The sequence below is a fragment of the Oncorhynchus nerka genome, linkage group LG6 (genome assembly GCF_034236695.1).
Source record: "Oncorhynchus nerka isolate Pitt River linkage group LG6, Oner_Uvic_2.0, whole genome shotgun sequence".
Lineage (NCBI taxonomy): Eukaryota > Metazoa > Chordata > Actinopteri > Salmoniformes > Salmonidae > Oncorhynchus > Oncorhynchus nerka.
The window spans coordinates 31,845,511-31,862,482 of NC_088401.1; the positions used below are offsets into that span (position 1 = coordinate 31,845,511).

The 16,972-nt window shown below is 44.6% G+C and overlaps 3 protein-coding genes across 7 annotated transcripts in view; 1 reads left to right on the top strand and 2 right to left on the bottom strand.

Moving 5' to 3' along the window:
* LOC115130345 (ATP-binding cassette sub-family F member 2) overlaps positions 1-4,180 on the bottom strand; it is an 11,098-nt gene extending 6,918 nt beyond the window's left edge. Inside the window, exons 1-4 of the mRNA XM_029661395.2 lie at positions 4,085-4,180; positions 1,945-2,094; positions 1,494-1,706; positions 971-1,153 (exon numbers count right to left, since the gene is read on the bottom strand). Of these exons, the coding sequence (XP_029517255.1) occupies positions 971-1,153; positions 1,494-1,706; positions 1,945-2,086 (538 nt within the window). The 5' untranslated portion in view covers positions 2,087-2,094; positions 4,085-4,180. The remainder of the gene's footprint in view (positions 1-970; positions 1,154-1,493; positions 1,707-1,944; positions 2,095-4,084) is intronic.
* Positions 4,181-6,015: 1,835 nt separating this feature from the next.
* On the top strand, positions 6,016-12,654 carry chpf2 (chondroitin polymerizing factor 2). Its single transcript, XM_029661396.2, has 4 exons — positions 6,016-6,393; positions 7,594-8,158; positions 8,361-8,543; positions 10,011-12,654. The coding sequence occupies exons 1-4, from the start codon at positions 6,116-6,118 to the stop codon at positions 11,280-11,282; spliced, it is 2,298 nt and encodes a 765-aa protein (XP_029517256.1). The 5' UTR covers positions 6,016-6,115; the 3' UTR covers positions 11,283-12,654.
* A 1,983-nt stretch (positions 12,655-14,637) lies between these two features.
* The window catches only part of LOC115130347 (SWI/SNF-related matrix-associated actin-dependent regulator of chromatin subfamily D member 3), a 47,333-nt gene continuing 44,998 nt past the window's right edge, over positions 14,638-16,972 (bottom strand). For all 5 annotated transcript variants that reach the window (XM_029661399.2, XM_029661400.2, XM_029661397.2 and 2 more), the window contains one exon: positions 14,638-16,868. In XM_029661399.2, coding sequence (XP_029517259.1) covers positions 16,815-16,868 — 54 coding nt within the window. In that variant the 3' untranslated portion in view covers positions 14,638-16,814. The remainder of the gene's footprint in view (positions 16,869-16,972) is intronic.

The following is a 16,972-nucleotide window of genomic DNA, read 5'->3' on the forward strand; positions in this document are numbered from 1 at the left end:
TTCCCTTGATACTGACTAGACTCCCAGTCCCTGCCCCTGAAAAACATCTCCACAGCAAGATGCTGCCACCACCATGCTTCACCGTAGGGATGGTGCCAGGTTTCCTCCAGACGTGACGCTTGGCATGCAGGCCAAAGAGTTCAATCTTGGCTTCATCAGACCTTTTGGCAATCTCCAAGCGGTCTGTCATGTGCCTTTTACTGAGGAATGGCTTCAGTCTGGCCACTCTACCATGAAGGCCTGATTGGTGGAGTGCTGCAAAGATGGGAGAACCTTCCAGAAGGACAACCATCTCCACAGAGGAACTCGAGCTCTGTCAGAGTGACCATCGGGTTCTTGGTCACCTCCCTGACCAAGGCCCTTCTCCCTCGATTGCTCAGTTTGACCCGGCAGCCAACTCTAGGAAGAGTCTCTTAGTGGTTCCAAACTTCTTCCATTTAAGAATGATGGAGGCCACTGTGTTCTTGGGGACCTACAACGCTGCAGACATTTTTTGGTACACTTCCCCACATCTTTGTGCCTCGATACAAACCTGTCTCGAAGCTCTACGGACAATTTCTTCAACCTCATTGCTTGGTTTTTGCGCTGACATGCACTGTCAACTGTGGGACCATTTATAGACAGGTGTGTGCCTTTCCAAATCATGTCCAATCAATTAAATTTACCACAGGTGAACACCGATAAAGTTATAGACACCTCAAAGGATTATCAATGGAAGCTGGATGCATCTGAGCTCAATTTCTAGTCTCATAGCAAAGTGTCCGAATACTTATGTAAAGAAGGTATCTGTTTTTTATTTTTAATAAAGTTGAAAACATTTCTAAAAACCTGTTTTTGCTTTGTATTATGGGGCATTGTGTGTAGATTGAGGGAAAAAATAAATATTTAATCCATTCTAGAATAAAGCTGTAACGTAACAAAATATGGAAAGAGTCAAGGGGTCTGTAGATACAGTATGTGTGTCACTCACAGTCCTCGGCTGCCAGCCGCTCTGCCTCCTTCTCCAGCTGGATCCGCTCCTCGTCCACCTCCATCACACACTGCAGGGCCGTCTTGTCACTGGGGGCCATTTCCCTGGTCAGGTGGTAGATGTCTATGTGCTCAGGGATGGGGATCTCACGATGGCCGATGGCTGATAACAACATGGACTTTCCTGGCAGGGGGAAACGCCATACATTAGCAGCGGGTTTCAAATACAATGTACACATCCACATTTAAGATCTACTTAAGCTGCAATGGTAACATGCAAATGGTGATCAAATGATACTTAATGAAGAGAGAGAAATGTGTGAGTGTCAGGTCAGGCCAAAGAAAAGAACACAGTGGAAAAAACACTCACACAGATGATGGCCTAACTCTGTTGCCTCTAAATAAATAAAAATACTTTGAAACTCTATTTTTTTTATGCCAGACCTTCTACAAATGAGAAATGTGTCAGTGAAAATCATTGAGGTTGTGGCCCCTATGCGACGACTTATGGTGGTACTACCTACCTGTGCCGTTCAGGCCGAGGAGGCCGTAACGCCGTCCCGAGTTGAGCTCTAGGCTGGTGTCGGTCAGCAGCTCCTGACCGTGGAAGGTGAGCGACAGGCTGGCAATGTGCACGTCGGTGCTGTTGGGGTGGGACGCCAGCACCCCTGTCACCGCCCGCGCATCCAGCTTCTTCAGCTCAAACTCATCCAGCTCCTTAGTCAGGCTAGCCACCCCTGTCAATCACAATAGTCTGGTTGACTATATTAAGCCCAAGTAGAGTGTTAGCGTGAGGGTTAAAGCTGTCAGACCCCTTGGTTAATGGAAGCCATTGGAATAGCGCTGAAAGATATATTCCCAGCAGAGAAAGTGTCACAAGTTTAGCATAATTTATATTCAACCAACCAGTGGACGTATTAATCCAAAACTGATTATATAAGTGATAACTCTTCAGTGCATTTTCACTCCTCTCACCATTGCTGTCTGCTCCATTTTCCTGGCTCTCTGGCTGGTCGTTCTCCCCATTAAACTCATCCGTTTTCTTGGTACCCGCCTGGCGGGACCTTGCAGCTTCCTTCTTCTTCGCTGCCTTCTTCTTGGCAAGATCTGACGGCATTGCTCCGTCTGAACCCCGGACAACAACATCCAAAACAAGAAGAGAGCAACAGAAATGGACTGCCGAGTGCTTTGCTGTGGACGTTAGTGAATGGCAAGAAACATAGCAGCAATGTGTTGACGTGACGTTGAAATTACAGTTCCTTTATCTAGATTTAGGAGGCATACATTTAATTCCCAGGCATACATTTAATTCCCAGGGATCGCAGGTAGCTTAGTGGTTCGAGCATTGCGACAGTTACCGAAAGGTTGTTTGGTCGAATCCTAGAGGTGACAAGGTAAATCATATTTAGTTCTGCCCCTGAACAAGGCCCACTGTTCCCCGGTAGGCCGTCATTGTAAATATGAATTTGTTCTTAACTGACTTGCCTAGTTAAATAAAAACAACCGCTCCGTTTGAATTTTTTAAAACTCTGCGTCTTCTTCAGTCCGGCCAGAGTCCGTCGAATAAGTTACCAAACCACTGACGATGAAAACATGTGGTTTCCGTCGAGTTTATAGTTAGCAACTTGTAAACAATTACCCATTCCTATACGTACTATTTTAATATGTTCAAAATACAGATAGGATGTTAAGACTGTTGCTTATCGTTTCAGTTCACTGACGTTCATTTTTTAGTATAATTATTAGGTCGCTAGCAAACAGCCTAGCTCTTAGCGAGCTAGCTGCTCTGTAAGTTACCTTGACTTGCTAGAATGTTATAGAAACAAGTTGAGGAAAAAGTAAACAAACATGTTTTATCTACTGAAGCAATCGTTTTTTCTGTCGAATGAAAAGGTCATATTTTACGACCTCCCAAAATAAATGCGATCCATGACGAGACAACACTCCCTACATTTATGTAGTGCTGTTCTTGTCTATTGATATGTATTATGTCAGGTTTCATGTTTTGTGTGGACCCCAGGAAGAGTAGCTGCTAGTTTTGCAACAGCTAATGGTGATCCTAATAAAATAACTCCATCTTGTCTTGTGAAACGTTCCGTATGCTCCCAGTCCAGTAACGGAACGAGATAAAGGTCATTTAAAGTACTGATATCTCATAGAACAAAACGTATAAAATATCCGAAATCTATGTTAACACCAGACCTTATTTTCGGAGTTTATCCCAAAACCCTATTCTTTCCCCCATGTATTATTCCCATTGGAATAATTGAGTGAACCAGCGGTAACTAATTTCCGGTTTTTAGAACTACATGCTGCTGAGCTCTATTACAGCAGCTCACATGTTGCAGTAGCTGGCTAAACTCAACTCCGGGATTTACGATGGAGTTGACAAGCGACCAGTGTGGGCGGACTGGTGCTCCGATGTCACATAAAATGACGTTTTTATAAAAATAACTACTGATTTCAGCACCCAAAGAATAGCCCACAAGTAGTCGTGCCTAGTTACCACAGCCACAAAGTCAATTATGGCTAAACGCCTATTTGTAAAATGTATCTTCTTGAATCTGATTCTAAACCACACTGCTAACCTTATATTAACAATACCAAAAGGCTAGTTTTCACGATTTTCTACGATATAGACAATTTTGACTTTGTGGCTGTGGTAACTAATGACAACCCGCAATTACACAGAACAATTGCGTTTTAAGTGACGTCGAGCTCCAGTCCGCCCACATTAGTCGTGGTACAACTCCATATCGTAAATCGTTGAGTTTAATCCGCTATGTCGCAGTTCACGTAAAAACGCACTGATGGTGGTGGCTAGGCATGGCCTAGCCGGTTGCACTAGCGCAGCAAGCTATAAGGTTGCTTATGACATGTTAGCTGGCGAATCTAACTAACTCATCGGCTACCATGAATATCAGACAAATTAAACTAAGTGAAATTGCAATCAATAGCTAACATATATAGCTAGCTCGCTACTGACTGAGTTGCGCAAACTAGCAGCGAACGTGGCTAGCCTAACTCGCGTTGTTGCAACTCAACTGGCTCTTTTTCGCGCGAACTGTGCGAGTCACGACAATATATTTTATTATTCAGTGTCTGACTTTCTTACCTTGATGACAGTCACACGAGTTTCGGCAGGCTAGCTGTCACTGAACTATTTGAATCTATTCTGCTAGCGACACTAACGATGACGTAACTTTCTATATTATTGAACAAACCTTCAAAATAAAAGCCCGCATTTCAAAACATCGCAAGGTGATTTATTCAAAATAGATTTAATTTGGAAAAATTACGATTTTTATTGTGTTTAATAGCAAATGCATAATCTATATATGGTGTTTCATGGGGAACTGAATAATACGGAGTGTTGCTGGCCTTTTTACTACACCCATTCTATAGGCCACTATGCAAATCACTGTATATGTACTAGGTTTGAATCACATTACCCCGCCTTTCCTTCTAGCGGGGCTAGCGCTGACCCCGCCTCAATTGGGTAATTACTATGTAATTAGCTACAAACTAATGTAATTGCAGTAAAGCATTCTAAATTGTGATCCAAACATTTTGCACACCCTATCATTATAGCTGATAACAGATGTTCTGTGACTAAAATGTATAATACTGACTGTCATCAAAGTTATGTCACAAAAGCTCACTGCTATTTTAAAATGTAACCTTTATTTAGCTAGGCAAGTCAGTTAAGAACAAATTCTTATTTAGAATGATTGCCTAGCGGGGAGCAGTGGGATTAACTGCGTTGTTCAGGGGCAGAACGACATATCTTTACCGTGTCAGCTCAGGGACTCGAGCCAGCAACCTTTCGGTTACTGGCCCAATGCTCTAACCACTAGGCTACTTGCCGTCCGGTTGGTATGATTAGTTTCCCCCTAAAGTTTTTCTCACAACTGTTCTGGATGCATGCATTAACTTGAATGCAATAACATGTATACAATAGAATGAAGCATTCCAAATATTCCCTGGTCTGGTATTGATTGACGAAGTAAGTATAACTTGAAGGGCCCTTCATCTCATCACAGAGATCCCCTCTTCAGACGTCTGATGACGTGTCTGCCAGCATATTACGCTGGGGAAACAGTGGAGTGGAGCGCACTGAATCACATCATCAGATGTAATGCAGAATTAGAAGCAAGATTTGCAGATGAGACCAAAATGCATATTCCAGTGCACCGCACGCGTTCCACAAGGTTTCTCTCGGACCAGTAGTTGTTTTTATGAATTCATGAAGATTTGACAGAGATGCTTTTCGTGGAGGCGTTGAATGACTCACTTTGAGGAAGTTGCTGATGTAGAGGAAAAAAGGTCGACATGGTAAGCTACCTGGCTAATGTGGCTAGCCATCGTCTGACGAAAAGGCATAATGATGTGTTTCCGTGCATAACTCTGACATGGAATGTGATTGATCTCCGACAACTTACAGACAAAACATCGATAACTGCGACTGAATCAACAAAAATTGAGAGGAGAACATCCTTTGTTTTGGGGAGAGACCGAAGGAGGGAGGACCAACACCGTTAGCTGATACCGATGCATGAATGTTGTTTTGTCAGGATATCTAAAATATGATTTCAACGTTGTAAATCCCTGGTTTGTTTTGAACTAGCTAACTAACTACAATAGTTTCACTGTATGTGACTAATTAGGACATTATTAGCCAGTCAGTTAGCTAGCTAATTAAGAAAGTAATAGCAAGCCCATTGCAATTTGTTATTGGTTAGCCAGCTAGCTAACTAACTAGCTAGGTCGTTTATTATGGGACAGTAGCCCATTGTTAGTACAGTAGGTATTGACTGCTGAAGAGTGTCAGTCAATAAAACTGTCTGTCCACTGTCCAGTTATTCTCTAGTAATGGCCTTGTAGCTAATGACCTTATCTTCAAATGGCACTGATAAGGATGTAGTAAGCCATCTAATCCATGGTGCAATAGTCACCAATAAAAACAGCCAGGATTGTGCCAAAGAAGTATATCACACTTTACTGAATCTAACTTGAAAGTGGTTGGCACTTCACCAAAGGGTCATTACATGGTTTTGGAACAGCATTCTGCAAATCATTATATAGAAAACCTCAGAGGAACGTCACATAACACTTTATTGACAACAGCCAAGTCCACCGCTTCGCTATGCGTCTCTCCTCCTTCCTGGCCGTGTTCAGGCCTGCTCTTCCCCTTATCCTGGGGCTCTCTTTAGGATGCAGCCTGAGCCTGCTGATGGTCTCCTGGACCCAGGGAGACACAGATGACTCGTGTGGAGATGAACTGGGCAATGGGGGTCTCTTCCTGGGCAGCAATAGGGGAGACCCCCCAGAGGACCAGAGAGGTGGTCCTGGGAATGAGGACTTCCAGCCCCGCATCGTACCATACCACAAGGACCCCAACAAACCACACAAGAAGGTCCTCAGGTGAGCATTTTGGGATGGATGCACAGAGGAATACCACATCCTATCATACCATTAGATTTCAGAGACAGTTTGAAAATGGAAGGCACTGCTTCAATGTGTCTCAAAAATATATGCAGAGCTGTTGGATGTCTTTTATGAAATGCTCTTTTATAACTGTTCAGAAAATATGCACCCCAGTGCGAGGCATTTGGGTCGTATTTCCTGCTAACTAACGCTTATGCAACTCACCCACATTGCCAAATTCTTAATTGATATGTAAATGAGGCAAATCATGACGCTCGCTACAGATGCATCACAATTTGTTCCAAAATGAAGGCCTTTGTAGGCCACTGTCTGATTCCCAGGGATTTTTTATGTTTGTTCACCCATTTAATAGGCTTAAGCTGTCCTCCCTTCATATGGGATCTAAACCACTCTAGGGTGGATACGCAGTAGAATATGTAGGCCCTACACTTTTAGGGAACAGAAAACACAATTTCTCAGGCTATACAAATGTAGGCTATATGAAATGGTCCCCCAAAGAAGAGAAATACACCTTCAATGCTATTAGGCCACTGCTGACCTTTCACCGCTTTATAAAGATTTGTTTAAAAAGCCCATACGGTTTAATAATCCTACTGTCTCGCGTCTCTCCGAATCGCCTCTTAAAGCTGATTATTGGCTGGGATTTACTGTAATTAACCAGTTAGCCTGGAGTGTCTGAAGAGCCCACCATTTTAATGATCTTAGAATGTTTTCAAAGTACAGTCATGGGACAGAATGACTCAGAATGATCAAATTTCATTGACGCGTCTTTTATGAAAGGCCTTACTGAAGAATTGTGATGCCTATTGTATATGACTATGATCTCCTTTGGTCATAGCCTAAAATCCTTACTTCTTGCAGATGGTGAGAGTTAAGTCTAGACTCTGAAATTCAACAATGAACTCAATGACATTCTCTTCCAGTACCTAGCCATCTGGACAAGAATAGGCACTAAGTGCATTCACAACTTACATTTACCATGACATTTTTTGTTTTTATCAATTTTGACTTAAAACAGGTACATTTCTTGTAGAATTAATAGCATTGTAGTAACACCTATGTATGAGCATATTATTGTTACATAGTGCATTAAATAAATCGCTCAGCTCCGCCCAGTATTGGGTGTTTGATTTGAAACAGTGAAAGTCCCTCTGAACGCCACTCTCCTCTGATCAGGACGCGCTACATCCACACTGAACTGGGAATCCGAGAACGCCTCCTGGTGGGTGTGCTGACCTCGCGGGCCACTCTTAACACGCTGGCCGTGGCGGTGAACCGCACCGTGGCCCACCATTTCCATCGCACCTTCTTCTTCACTGGCCTGCGCAGCCCCAAGGTCCCCCATGGCATGGCGGTGGTGGCCCACGGCGACGACCGGCCCGTGTGGCTGATGTACGAGACGGTGCGCCACTTGCACCAGCACTACGGCTTGGACTACGACTGGTTCTTCCTGGCCCAGGACGACACCTACATGCAGGCCGAGAGGCTAGCCGAGCTGGTGGGCCACCTCAGCGCCGGTCAGGACCTCTACATGGGCCGGGCTGAGGAGTTCATCGGTGGGGAGGAGAGGGCCAGGTACTGCCACGGGGGTTACGGCTACCTGCTCTCCCGGAGCTTGCTGGCCCGTCTGCAGCCCCACCTGGACACCTGCCGCAATGACATCCTCAGCGTGAGGCCTGACGAGTGGCTGGGCCGCTGCATCATCGACTACCTGGGTCTGAGCTGTGTAGAGGTGCACCAGGTAAACTCACAGCTGAGACATCGTTATAAAACATGTTTATAGAGTTTTTCAATAGAGTTTGCAATGATAAGCTGTCTATTTTATCAATGAATCCAATGCTGATATGTCATCATGATTTACAGTACTTTGACCACACCCATCAGTTGTCTCACCTGCGAGATGGCTAACATTTCTCTCCCCGCTATTTGCATGTGACCTACAGGAGATGACGTATCGCTACTTTGAGCTGGGGAAGAATGCAGACCCAGAGCGAGAGGACAGAGCCCAGTTTAAGAATGCCTTCACGGTCCACCCTGTGTCAGAACCCAGCCTCATGTACCGCCTGCACAAACGCTTCAGCCAGATCGAACTGGACTGGACCTACCTACAGATACAGCAGCTGCAGGTTGGTGTTGTTTAATGGGATTAGATATGCTCTCTCTATGCTTCAGGCTATTTGGTGAGTTGTTACTGGTGTTGGTTTGACTGGTTTACTGGTCCAGCGTGCAAATGTTAACATTTTTGTACATACCGCACCAATTTCCACAAATCTACACCTAGGCAGAAATTCCTATCTCAAATCAAATTGTATTTGTCACATTTGCCGAATACAACAGATGTAGACCTTACAGTGAAATGCTTACCTACAAGCCCCTAACCAACAACGCAGTTTTAAGAAAATACCAAAAGAAAGTAAGAGATAAAAAATAACAAATAATTAAAGAGCAGCAGTAAAATAACAATAGAAGGGCTATATACAGGGGGTACCGGTCGAGAGTCAATGTGTGGGGGTACCGGTCGAGAGTCAATGTGTGGGGGTACCGGTCGAGAGTCAATGTGTGGGGGTACCGGTCGAGAGTCAATGTGTGGGGTACCGGTCGAGAGTCAATGTGTGGGGCGACCGGTTTCGAGGTAAACATTTCGAGGTGAAATTCGTCATTTTGTAAACAATCTGTCAGTTTAAAAGTTTCAACTTTGTAATTGAATTCAATAAAAATGTATCTATTTATTTAACTTTATTTATTCACTAAAACTTGATTTATCTATTCATTAAGAAAAGTCTGTTTTACAAGTATCAAGTCACACAAAGTCCTCCACAGAAAATAGCCTACAATATACAACAGACTTCACATGATTCCCTAATACCATACACACCATACAATACATAAATACAACATATTAGCATCACCTTCCTAATATTCAGTTGCACCCACCCCTAACCCCCCTTTTACCCTCAGAACAGCCTCAATTCATTGGGATAGGAACTCTACAAGGTGTCGAAAGCGTTCCACAGGGATGCTGGCCAATGTTGACTCCAATGCTTCCTACAGTTGTGTCAAATTGGCTGGATGTTCTTTGGGTGGTGGACCATTCTTGATACACGCGGGAACTGAGCGTGAAAAACCCAGCAGCCTTGCAATTCATGACACACTCAAACCTGTGCGCCTGGCACCTACTACGATAGCCCGTTCAAAGGCACTTAAATATTCACCCAGTGAATGGCACACATACACAATCCATGTCTCAATTGTCTCAAGGCTTCAAAATCCTTCTTTAACCTGTTTCCTCCCCTTTATCTACATGGACTGAAGTGGATTTAACAAGTGACATCAGTAAGGGATCATAGCTTTCACCTGCATTCACCTAGTCAGTCTGTCATGGAAAATGTTTTGTACACTATTGTTTGTAATAACCTTATAATAAGCTTTGAGAGACGCTGACCAAGGTGTAAGTCATACCATTAAAGTTAAGCCTTAAAAGGAATACCTTTTACATTGTTCATGAATATCCTAATACTGAAGAAAAATATATTTTAATAGATGCTTATGATATGTTGTCTCATCATGGTTGTGTCTTCTTGTCTCTTGACTAGGTCCAGATCAACAACCTGAGTGAGCTGACACCAGAGGGGAAGGCGGGGGCCACCTGGCCCATCGGGGTCAACCCACCTTTCAGGCCCAAAACGCGATTCGAGGTCATAAACTGGGAGTACTTCACAGAGGAACACATTTACTCGTGCCCTGACAGCTCCCCCAAGTGTGAGCTGCGTGGCGCAGACCGGGCCGACGTGAGCGCCGTGCTGGAGACGGCCGTGGAGCGCCTCAACGAGCGTTATCAGCCCCAGCTGCGCTTCAGGAAACGGCATCTGCTCAACGGCTACCGGCGCTTCGACCCCACTCGAGGCATGGAGTACGTGCTGGACCTGGCTCTGGAGGCTTTCACCCAGAAGGGTCACAACCAGGTCATTGCCAAGCGGGTCAGCCTGCTCCGCCCTCTCAGCACCATCGAGATCATCCCCATGCCCTACGTGACGGAGGCCACCCGGGTGCAGGTTATCCTGCCAGTCACGGCCAACGAGCAGGACTATGTGAGCAACTTCCTGGACATGTACGTGATGAACACTCTGGACACGCATGACAACGTCCTGCTCACCTTCCTGTTTGTCTACGACCCCTTCGACGCCCAACGGATCAGTCAGGCTGACGTGTTCGCCGGCATCAAGGCCATGATTGGCGAGGTGGAGAAGCGCTACGGTGACGTGAAGATCCCCTGGATCAGCGTGAAGACGGAGGTGCCGTCGCAAGTCAAGCTGATGGACATCATCTCCAAGAAGCACCCGGTGGATACGCTCTTCTTCCTGGCCTCGGTGTGGACCGAGGTCAACGCTGACTTCCTCAATCGCTGCCGCATGAACGCCATCAGCAACTGGCAGGTGTTCTTCCCCATCCACTTCCAGGAATTCAGTCCGGCTATCGTGTACCGCGACCAGCAGCCTTCAGCCGCCTCCTCCTTCACCGCCGAGGCGCTGCGCGATGGACGCTTCGACCGCCACGTCTTCGAAGAGGCCTGCTTCTACAACGCCGACTACATGGCGGCGCGCACCAAGATGGCCGCCGACATCCTAGACAACGATGAGCTGCTGGAGAGCATGGACGTGTACGAGATCTTTGTGCGCTACTCGGGCTTGCACGTGTTCCGGGCGGTGGAGCCAGCGCTAGTGCAGAAGTATGTGCGGCGGGCGTGCAACCCGCGCTTCAGTGAGGACATCTACCACCGCTGTGTGCTCAGTAACCTGGAGGGCCTGGCCTCGCGATCCCACCTGGCCATGGCCCTGTTTGAGCAGGAACAGGCCAACAGCACCTAGGTGGTCTAGTGGGGCTCTTCCACTGCAGCACTGGTATCACGCTAGACTTTTCTGGACCAGGCCTCAGAAGACAACATCTATGGGCCTAACACTGGTGCAGTGCCTGGCAGTGGAAATGCACCATACTGTAGGTCTACCATCTAATGACATTATGAACCTCAACCACACTGCCTCGACTTTTAGACAAGGCATGTTATGGGATGCTTAATCTTCAGACGGATCCCTAAGGACCAAGGACCCATGTGCAATCTTAGGCCTGCGAAGACTGAGGAGCAATGTTACAACGTGTATTCCTGCTAACTGTGTGTGCAGGCGAACAGAACTCTGTGCTTTCACACCAATGGTAGTCCAAGGAGAGGCTCTATTGGGAGGTGATGAATGAACAGCATTGATGTCTATTTAGGGCTGGGCAGTATACTGTATTTTACTATGTACTTTTATTGATGCACGGACCAGTTTGTGTTTATACTTTATCTTCTATAACGGTATTCGTGATACGTCACTCTGGCTCGTGTAATGTCAGTTTTTATAGTTTACTCCGTTTGCTACTTGAGTTGTCTCTCTTCTCCTGCATGCCACTTCCCCATGTGCTTCCCTGCCAATCCCTGCCCCCGTCACTGTTGGCTGTCAATGCTGTGCCGTTCACTTTGTCTGCGTGGTCAGATGTTAGATGTTAGTGATTTCCACTTTGCTTAATATAAATCCACAAAAGTTCTATAATTACATTATTTTTTGTATATTACAGTCTGCAAACTAGTCATTTGTCTTTTGAGAGATGCTAAATAGTGTTTGGGCTAATTGCTAGTTAGCTGACTAGCAAGCTAGCTAAATGTACTCAGAAAACGTAGCTAGCTAATAAAACTTGATACCAGTACTGGTGTAGGCCTAGTTCAGCATGTTGTTTATGCAAAAGTATCTTCTAAATCAGAGATGAAGTAAGAGAAAACATGTAATGTAACATTAGGGTCCACTGGGAAACACTGACCAACACTTTGGTTCCTACCATGTCACAATAATTCTTCCCTGGCTTTTTCATTCATTGTCATGTCAAACAACAATGTATTCAAAGTACTGTCCATCCATATTCCAACTATAGAATTAGAATAATTATTCTATTTCCATGATTCCAACAGTTCACCAATAAGGACTATATTTTTTGCCCATATCATGCAGCCCCACGTGGCAGTGTGTAAATGATAACAAATGAGTGCAGGAAATGCAGAAATATCGGATAAGATATTTTGGCCATTTTGCCCAGCCCTATGTCTGATGTTTTGTTTTGCCTTGAGAAAATCACTATGAGCTATATGTCTTCCTTCATGACTGTACTGATTTATGATGCTAATACTGGAATTAAAGATAATTAAGTGTCTTATGTGTCTTTCAATTTACACTTAGTTTGCTCAGTATGTCAAACCTGTAGAGTGTAGTTTGTTTCATTCCCTCGAAAATGTGGTCTGTTTTTTAAATTTTTCTACGGTTATTAAAGGCAGATGTCGCATTCTGACTCGTTTCTTATGTTATTGTGGAATCCCAGACCTAGCAATTTCCTTTGCCATCTATCTTTTGTGCAGTTCAAGGTTTGTTTGAAACACAGCTTCATTTACTGTGGGGTTTCAATTAGGAAGACAAAATAAAAACGGTTTGTCTTTGAGAACTGCAGCCTCAACAATGACAATAGTGATGCATGCTTTGCAAGTCAGGACTGAGGGTTTGCGAGCCAAGGACAAGCTATTAGAGGGTGTAGATTCAAGTGGTTGATATTCCTCCAATCATATAGCTCTGAAGTCTGTATTCTTCCTGGTTGCCTCTATAGCTGTGACCTGAGGCAATGTACAGTTTGTACTGAAGCCTGAAATCTGCCTCCCCACATTAAAGTCAGTAAACCTCCACCCCTACCCGGGCCTCCCTGGATTTGGGATGGAATTCTCTACACACGTGTCTCATGGAAGGGAGTGCAGATTCAGAATGCCCTAGCAGGGTGGGTTCTGTCCACCTGGCCACAGACCAACAGGGAGAGGGAGGGGGAGCTGTTTCTCCATAGTGTGGTGGGTGGGGGGTGGTTCAGAGCACTGAATAGGTCACTTGACAGTCTCTCGGTCTCCTCTCTCTGGGCAGGGGGAGAGGATTGCACTGGGGGCGAAATGGATGTCAGGCCAGGGTTTGGGGGGGGGGGGGTGAAAGAGTTTCTTTCTGCAGTAGCTAGCTAGCGCTGAGGTTGTAGGTTAGCATTACAGCATGCACGTCACCTGTTTAGACACGGTCAACAATAACTCACTTGTCTGCCATCTCAAAAGGACATATTGCTCATGCGAGGACTGCTGGAAGTGTTACTCCCTTCGGACTTTTATCAGTCAGCTTATTGACAAAAAATGTAAGTGTTATACCTCTCACCAAACCTAAACTCTTTAGCCCAGTAGTGTATGAAGGTGTTTTTAGAGACTAAGCTACACATTGATAAAGCACCCTGGGCAGCTGGATTCCATTTAATTTGAAACCTATGAAATATAGTCAAGTCCACCTCTGGTCTTTCCAATTTGATGTTTCTAGGAGACATATTTAGACCATTGATCAGCATGAAAAATCGAAACATTTGATCTTCGGATAAGGCCCATGCCTTTGACTTGGCAATAAACCACACATTGCAGACCTGATGGCATTTACAAACTTTGGCAAGCGCTTCTTTATTTACATCCAGGCTGTCTCACTGAGTCACAGCTGTAGTTTCATCATTTCATTTTTCTATTTTTTCTTCATTTTTTTGTTGTTGTTGTAGAATGGGGTAACCCAGAACATTTGCACACGTGAGAGCTATATCTCCATGGTGGTGACCAACAGACAAAATGGTGTAGCAGTGGAAAGAGAGCTGTGAGGAACATGGGCACTCCTCAAAGTCATGCACAGAAACTGCGGTTTCCACCTATCCTTTCGGGTAGACCAATATCAATGCTTTTAGTCAGAGAGAGAGAGAGAGAAGCACACAGTTTAGGTACAGTCTATAGTCAGATGACACAAGGTTTCCGGCGTCCGTGAGTTGTAGTTTCTAAAATGCCCAGAAAGGGGAGCCCTACAGTCAATAATGCTCCATGACTGCCAACCATACAAGACCAATCTGGGTCAAACACAAGTATTGATTGACACATAATTGAATACAACAACGATTATGCTCCCTTGCTTGGTGCGGCTGAAATACACGTAACCTGTAGTAACAAAAACTCTTATGCAGATAACATCTATGCTGGTTGGGTAGCACACAGGTTTTTAGCAAATGTTCAGTAAAGGCCCCTTCGACATGGAAATTGTGTCAAATCCATTGCTCTCCAGATCCACTTCCATGCATTTGTGAGATTTACATGTTAAATGTATAAAACCTGTCCATGCAGCATGCATAGGTCTTTAAGAAATCCAACCTCTTTGTTTATGCTGAGTTAGGTCTCAGCTACGTTGAAGAAAATGTTGACACAAAAGAGATGTAACATGGACACAATTTTGATGTGACTGAACCTTACAGAAGACAGCAGTGTTGACTTCATATCAGAAACGGATTTCTGAGAAGGCTTCTCCCATCACAAGCACGAAACTACTGTAGAAGGGCACAGAACTGAGTTGCTGTGGAAGTTAGTTAAAGAGATGGGCGTTCCCTGTGGGTGGGGAGAGAGGGAGGTATCATCACTCCCAGCATTACATTTTGTGGTTCTGCCCTATTAAAACTCAACAAGAAGGGCCTAAAATAACCATCCCCCACACCCTTCCCTCAAGTGTACACAGAGGGACACTAGCACCCCTGTCCTACAGCTTTAAACGTATGGACCCCGATCCTTCCCACCCCATGTCCCGCACTTCACTAAACCAAACACACTGACACAAACAGTGCTCTCCCTGAAAAAAAATAATGAAAAAAAAAAGATTTACATTCAGAGGTTTCCTTTAAAAACGTTGTCCTATTCACCCGTGTTCAATATCAACTGGTAATGTAGCTTTATCGGGTTTAGACAAAATCACGGTAATCGTTATTCATTGTCCATTTGAACCATTCTAATACTGTTCATCGAGACCTTTGGTGACTCCGTCAAAACGTTCAAGGACAAAATGCTGTCAGACAGATCCACTTCAGACTGGTAGTTCACAATAAATGTTAACTAAAAAAATACAATGAAACAAAGACCTATTTCCCAATTCATTTCGAATAAAAGGATGACTAAAAGTTTCGGGCCAAACATTTGTCAGGCTGCATTTTCACTGCCCGCCCCATGATTCTTCAACATAGGAAATGGTGTTGGTTACTCACACCATATCCCAAAATGTGTCCTTCGTTAACATTAAAAAACACTGATTTGAGCACTGAGAGGGTTCTGTAGCTAATACTCTTCCCAAACATGACTTTTTGTACAGTTATTATGGCAGGACATTGAGCCCCTGGAATACATATCTGTCTAAAATAGCAACACAAACATTTAACCACTAACGTTAATCCATTTTGCACGGTAATTTACTGCGGTCAAGAAGTGCCTTCAGGGGACAAGTCTGTCTGGGTGCTCTGTGTTACAGAGAGTTAGACTGTGTAAAAACATGCAGGCTGTCCTGGCTCTAAGGCGCCACGCTGTGGCCGCCAAGTGTTACTACATTACTTCGCCTTGTGCCTACCGTTACCTCCTCGCGTTAACGTCCATCTTCTACGGTCAACAGATATGAGTCTTATTCATCCTTGTCCCTTTTAACTTAAATCTGATGGAATATATTCACTTATACAGAGATCTACTTTTACAGTTACATTGTTTAAGGGAATTACGGTAGAAAGGTGGAACAAATAAACTCATCTTAGATTGGGTCTTGATTAGTTAATAATGGGGGGAAATCTCATTCATGAAAGCTACCTTCCTTGAACAAGTTAATTTTTTAAATGACAGACCTCAACATTTGGGCTTCAGAAGGGAAATTAGCCCAGTCCCCCGACCCATTACTTCATACAGTAATCTTCATTCTGCTGGTGTAAATTTGGTTTCCGCACATCAAAAACACACATGCACACTTGAAGCATATTGCTCACATGACCAACACCACTAATGATACACTAAAACAATGGGCACAATCCACTGTGTGTGAGTCACACTTGAAACATTGGGTTACAAACGACCACTTTGGGCTCATCCGAATGAGACGCAGTGGGGCACTATGACTCAGCAGAAAAGTCCATCTGGTTGAGATGAGAAGGATCTAAAACAGTGATCGTTCTGCAGGCAGCTGGTACAATGACTTCTAGTCTCTATGGAAAGACAGTGATATGCTAGTGGGTTCTTTTGAGAAACAAAATGTCCGCCAAAGGCCTGTGGTCGCAGGAGTGTGGAGAGAGATATTCGGTCAGTCAGAGCTGAACAGATTGAGGGACGTTTGTTTTGGACACATGCAATTGGGGGATGGGCCAGAGGTCAGTACTACAGCGATAAAAAAAAAAAAACACACAACACACAAAAACACAGGTCTGGGGTCAGATGAAGAGTGCAGAGAGAGAGAGAGACGTCCTTGACAGGGTGTTTAGGTGTTCCTCACAGCCAAGGCCTGCTCCAACTCCTGTCTCCTCTGCTGGATCTGTGAGAGGACAGAGTGGAAGGATGTCATCACACACACAGAAACAACCCGGCGTCAATACACCCGAGGTCGATTCCCAGTATCAATCCATTTGTAAGCAGGGT